This window comes from Pseudopipra pipra, chromosome 19 (genome assembly GCF_036250125.1).
Source record: "Pseudopipra pipra isolate bDixPip1 chromosome 19, bDixPip1.hap1, whole genome shotgun sequence".
Taxonomy (NCBI): Eukaryota; Metazoa; Chordata; class Aves; order Passeriformes; family Pipridae; genus Pseudopipra; species Pseudopipra pipra.
In genome coordinates, this window is record NC_087567.1 from 4,365,798 (window position 1) to 4,371,797 (window position 6,000).

Genomic DNA, 6,000 nt, shown 5'->3' on the forward strand with positions numbered 1-6,000 from the left:
ATTTTAGGATGTGAATAAGTATTTTTAGCAACAGTTCTTTGATCTTACTGTGACATCAATGTCTTTTAGAAACAATTCCCGATAGCAAGTCTTTCTGTTTAAAAATGGGTCACACTGGGGAGCACAGAACAAGTCCTCAGGCATGTACTTCAAGCCCCACAGACCATTATTACACACTGAGCACTGTGTGTGCTCCAAAGAGGGGTTTTATTTTTCTGCAGGATGGTGCTGTCACCATTTGCTAAGCTGAAGACAGAACCAGAAATCCAGTGCTTGATTTTGATCTTACTGGTGCAGTTCAACCCTGGGCACTGGGCTTTGCTGAGGTCTTTGTAAAATAAGGTTCCCAAAGGCCCCAAGAGCTGCCCAGGATCTACCTGCAGTCTGCAAAGACGACTGTGGTCTCATTCTGTGCTGCCACCCATAACAGGGGTGACAGCTCAGCAAAGTGAGCTGGGGAGAATGACAGCAGCACATCAAAGCAGCAGGGTGATTCTGTTATTCAGATATGGATCAGCTGAGGTTTTAGAGAGCTGGAACCCTTTCCACTAGCACTGTTCTGCTCAGGGGAGTGCGGCAAATCACAGAACCCTCCTGCTTCTGTCTGCACCGCTCACAAACTGGCTGTTGGACAATTCCTTCTGAGCCCTCAGAATAAAGCATTTTCTCTTCCCATCACAAGTGTGTGGTCCTACTTCTGCTCAGTGGTGTGGCAGCTTTTGCCTTTGTAGAGTGCTCCTTGCTGACCCTTCACATGCCACCTGCAGTCATCGCCAGCCTCTGGAAGAGCCCAGGGGATGCCACTGAGAATACTAATGGAATAAAAAATGTGGCTGTGTAGCTGTTGATGTCTGATTTTTTTCTTGACCTGTAAACAATTTTTTTCAGAATAAAAAGAAAATTCTACCCCATAATAATAATAATAATAATAATAATAATAATAATAATAATAATAATAATAATAATAATAATAATAATATAATTTTAGATGCAGAAGGGGAGCAGGCACACTCCCAGAAGGCATGCAGTGGTAGTTCCTGGGTCATGTATTCCCTCCTCATCATGGTGGCACTACTGTTTTGTGCACTGGTGTGCTGCACCTTGTACCGTGTCAATGTAAGTATGCTCTCACCATGCCAAAGCAAAACTGTGTCCAGGTTGAGCAAATTATTTATAAACAGTGGCTGAGTGAAGCAAACTTTTGATAAACCTTAGGAACTGTGGCTTCCTATTGTTTCTTATTTGCCTTTGTTTAATGTCTCCCAGCTGTAAACTCTTGCAGTAAACACAGTGTCTTATGTTTCTGTAACTAAACTCTTTGTAAATGTGGTATTGTTTGCCTTTTGATAACAAACCTCAAGTGAGCCACATGGTCAACAACACAGCCATGTGTTGTATGTACCTCCCTGGACAAAGCACCTCAATGTCCTTTATTTAAAAACTTTATGTGAATTGGGACTGGAGCTGTACATAGTAACCTTGTAAGAGATGTGAGGGAATGTTTGGAGGGGGACACAAGGACAACAAAAAGTCATAAGTAGCCTGATGCCTGAAAGCAGCACTAGGAGAAAAATTTTGCCCCGTTCTAGAAAAAAAAAAATCCTAATTTTTTTTCCTTTACTGGGATTATTTATATTCATATACTGCAGAAAGTGCCCAGAAATTATTTGTCTCTGATAGATTCTTCTGCTCCATAAAGATTACTGAAAATTAACAGTGTATGATTCACAGGCTCTTGTCTTGTCCCTCCACATGTGGCTTCAGCACTGCTAAAAACCAGTAGTGCAGCATCATTCTGTCAAAGCTCAGTGGCCCTGTGGGAACTGGTCTCTCATGTCACCAGTAACAGACTAAGAATGAGCCTTATTTCTGCAGGAGCTGCAGTTACATCCAACTCCTGAAGGAACTTTTGGTGAAATTGCATCAAACTGACAATAGAAAGTTAAATAAATAGGTTGAAAATTTCCACTTGGTCCTCTAAAACCTCATTGTGTTGTGAAAGGAATTTTAAAAGTACATCTCCTCTTCCACGAGATAGACTTCTAAAGATGTAGATGGACTCCTAAGATGAAAATTGACTCCTTTGGTGGGGTCCTTTTCCAGGTTCTGTTCTGAATGGCTGTTTTCCTTGGTTTGCAGATAAAGAAATACTTCCAAAAAAACCCCCCAAATGTAGTTTATGAAGATATGTCTTACAGTTCTAGACGGAACACACTGGTCAGAACCAACACCTACTCCAGGGGCAGTGAAGATTAAGCTGAGACCATCAACATCAACTTTACAGGTCTCTCTGAGAACTGCTTCAACAATCTGATGCAGTAGTTGAACTGAAAGTGCTATCACCCACCTTTTTTCAGTGGAAAGAAAAAACTAATTTCCAAAGCTTTTTTCTGCTTTTTACTTTTCTCTTCTTTTTTTTTTTTTTTTTTTTTTTGGTAATGTATAGAAAATATAGCAAAATGCAGGCACCCTGTACCCGTGTCTGCAGTTCAGTATGAAAAGCAGGATTTTTGGACTGTTCATTTGGCTGGATGCATCATATGGGCTCGTTTCTTTGATAAATAACCCTTTCAGGGAAGGTGGGATGGATGGAGAGGTCTGGTTCTGAGCTTTGGTAAGTGCTCAGAAGACTCTGTTCAATGAGTTGTACTGGATCCACTCATGCAAGGACTACAGTTCTCTCATGAATCCTCGTGGGTCTGCCCAGGAGCTCAGGGAGCTTAAAACTACTCAAAAGTTACAGCAGGGAAATGTGTTCTGAGCTGAGGAGACTTCAGAAATGTGGCAGGGTGCATCACAGGTGAAGTGCTGGATATGTGTGGGCTTACCAAGGTCATAACAGTCCCATGAAAAGGCAATCAAGTCTAGATTTTAACTTACTGCCTTTGCCAGAGATACCAGCATGACTGGTGTGGGTCTTGACATGGTTGACAAGCAAAGTGACCAGACTTGGGGCATGGTGGCTTCTTGGGACAGCAGAAATGTTTGTGATGTACTGGTGATGTCTCCAACTCCACATGTCTTAGGGCCACCCAGCAGAATACATTTCTCCAGGTCAGTGACTCCACACCTTCCAACACAAGGCAAAATAATCTGGGATACAGCCAATGCCTGCATTCCAATGTGGGCGTGGGGGGGTCTGATCTGAAAATCCTTCTTATCAAAGAAGGGATTTATCAAAACTCACATCAATCAGGTGGAAGCTAGATTTGGTTAGAACAAATCTCAAGATTTGGTTTAGTAACAGCTTAGGGAGCTCAGCTGAGGGTGTTTGGTTTTGCAGAGCTGGGGCTGCTGGGGAAAGTCAACAATGCCCAGAGGAATGTGGAATTGCTCTGTTACAGGTCAGGATTGATGGGGTTGGTTTGTGGTTTCTCAGGACATGCTGAGGCTGGAGTTTTTCTCCATTGATGTGTTTGTTTATTTTTTTGAGGGATTAGCATCAGTTTGCCGATGATGAGTGAGTAGGAGCCAGGCACAGGGATCCTTCCTATGCAGAGCTGAGCTCTGCCGAGATCCCAGCTTGCCAATCCAGTCCTGCCCCTCAGGAGAGCCCATTTCCCTCCAGATATTACTCATGAAATGCTGTGCACCAGACCTGAGGGGGAAATCTGCTCACTGGGGTGTCTGGGGTGGGAATGGGTTCACCTTTGAACAAAGAGGTGCCATCTTCACATGGCCATACCTGAATAAAATTGGTTTTGTGATGTACAGTTGCTTGATATTTTTATACCTATATTAAAAACTATGTCATGTATCTTGCAAATAAATGCTGGTTATTGAATGGACTGTTTCTTTCAGTGTTTTGCTGTTTGGTTTGATTTGTTTGTTTGTTTTAAATAAGGATTCAAAGGCTTCTTGCACAGTACAGTATAAATTGCTCCTAACAGCACCACAATAAACAACATAATAGGTATTTTCCACTTTAATCACACAACCTTCATGTGGGGTTTTTCTTTTTAAAACTAATCAACAAAGAAAATACCAAGGAACACTCCAGACAATGAATATTCCATGTGTCTGAGAACGTTGTCCAAACACTTCTTGAACTCTGGTGGGCTCGGTGCTGTGACCAATTCTGACTTTGTCCCTGGGCAAGCCCAGCTCAGGGGTGGGTGAAGAGCTGGGGAAGAACTAACAAATTAGGTGCCAATCCAGGAACCAAAGTGCTCATAATCCTACAGTCAATCACTTTTCATTTCATTTTTGGAAAAAGATGCAGGTTTAGTAGAAAAGGGTAAAACCTCTGAGAGGCAACACACAGAGGTTCACAATGAGCAAAGTGGCATTCAAGATCAGCTTTCTGTAGCAACACCACTGTGCAAACAGGACCACAATTGTGAAATAAAAAACAAGCTGTGAAAGGAAACAGTAGTGGAGGTGGTTGGCTCGGTGTAAATAAATTTAAAAAAAGAAGTAACACCTCGCTGAGGAAAATGACACAAAGTGAGATGTGTGATGGACTGTAAGTGTGCAGGGGTAGACAATCAGCACCACAATTAACCCAAGCAGTGGTGAATGAACTGCTGGGGAAATTAGCTCGAGTGCCAAGGCAAGGGTTGGGTATTTGGCTGCTCGAGAGGGTCAGAGAGGGCTGAAGATGCAGTGTGGTCTCAGGGCTTCCCTGGAAAGCAACCAGACTGAAATTTTCATGCCTGGACCTGCAGACAGAATTGCTCTGGGCTTATTGTGTTGCCTTTGCTGTTTTTCTGTTTCCTGTCCCTGCACTCAAGAGGGAAATAAAGTCATTTCCAAGGAGAGGTGGGAAGTGCAGGGTAAGGCTCTGAGGCTGGGACAGGACCCACAGTGATGAGAATGGTATCGGGGTGTTAATGAGGTCCCCACCCCATTAATGGGATAAATGACAGGAATTGCACCTGGGAGCAAAGCAGCCTCAGATGGGGAGCAGAGCTGCAGCTCCAGTATCAGAGTTTATGGAACAGGGATGGAGCAAGACAAGGCAGCTGGGCAAGGACAGTGTGTCAGAAGCAGAGAAAACCTAACTGGCAAGGTACGAGTCATGTGTGAAGTGACTCAGGGGCTGGGTCTGGATGGAGTGGCCTGGGCTGAGTGCTTGGGAAGGGGAGGGCTCATCAGAAATAATTTTTGGTTATTGGCAAAACTGGAGAAATCAGCCAGCACATGTAAATAGATTAGTCCTGAGGGAGCCCATAGAATCAGGGAAATTTAACTGAGGAAAGCATTTTAACCTCTCAACTAAGGTGTGTCTGACAAGGATGAGCCTGAACTCAGATGCCAAGGAGGCTGATAAGCCAAGCTGACCCACAGAACATTTTGCAGGAGGGTGGTATAAAGGGTAGAAGTAGATTCTCCTCTTGAGGCTTGTGATATATTGTAGGACACTGGAATGTTTCCAGTGACTATCCTGCAAACCAATGTTTGTGGCAGTTGTGAATGCCACCTGATGTATGTCTGAAGCCTTTGCTGGGAGCATTGTTTGGAATCAGTTCCTCCCACCTGCCTGTTGCTGATTGCTGCCTGTGACCATTCTTCCACCCAATAACTCCTGCAGGAGACATTCTGTTAATATAATCTGGAGGACAAAACCAAACTATGTCCAGCACTGCTGGTTCTGGTGAAGACAAGCCACTGACTGGTGATTTCTCATGGTCTCTGTGTTAGTAAAGAAACTATTTCCATTCCCAGCATGCAAGCTTTTGCAAGCACTTGTTTTCCAAAACATTTAGTTTCTTTTTGAATGTTTTATAACACTCAACTTGCAATATCATATCAGCAGTCAGCTCACAGTCAAGTTGAAAACATGCAGGGTTTTTTTCTGGTAGTTCACAGATTTGGTTTTCTCACAGCTTAGAGCTCCGAGGTGCTGAAAATGCCTCACTGGTGCCATTTCTTTAATCTGACATATTTGGTTAATATGCTTGCTTCTGCACTAGTTAGTGAATTCTTTTACTGCTTGACATTTAAATGTAACAGTATTTATGTTGTTTTGCATGCTTATTAACACTGTTTCAAATCCTT

The 6,000-nt window shown here is 43.1% G+C and overlaps 1 protein-coding gene across 1 annotated transcript in view; it reads left to right on the forward strand.

Moving 5' to 3' along the window:
* CD7 (CD7 molecule) overlaps positions 1-3,784 on the forward strand; it is a 28,818-nt gene extending 25,034 nt beyond the window's left edge. Inside the window, exons 10-11 of the mRNA XM_064675716.1 lie at positions 995-1,116; positions 2,140-3,784. Of these exons, the coding sequence (XP_064531786.1) occupies positions 995-1,116; positions 2,140-2,256 (239 nt within the window). The 3' untranslated portion in view covers positions 2,257-3,784. The remainder of the gene's footprint in view (positions 1-994; positions 1,117-2,139) is intronic.
* The last annotated feature ends 2,216 nt before the right edge of the window (positions 3,785-6,000 follow it).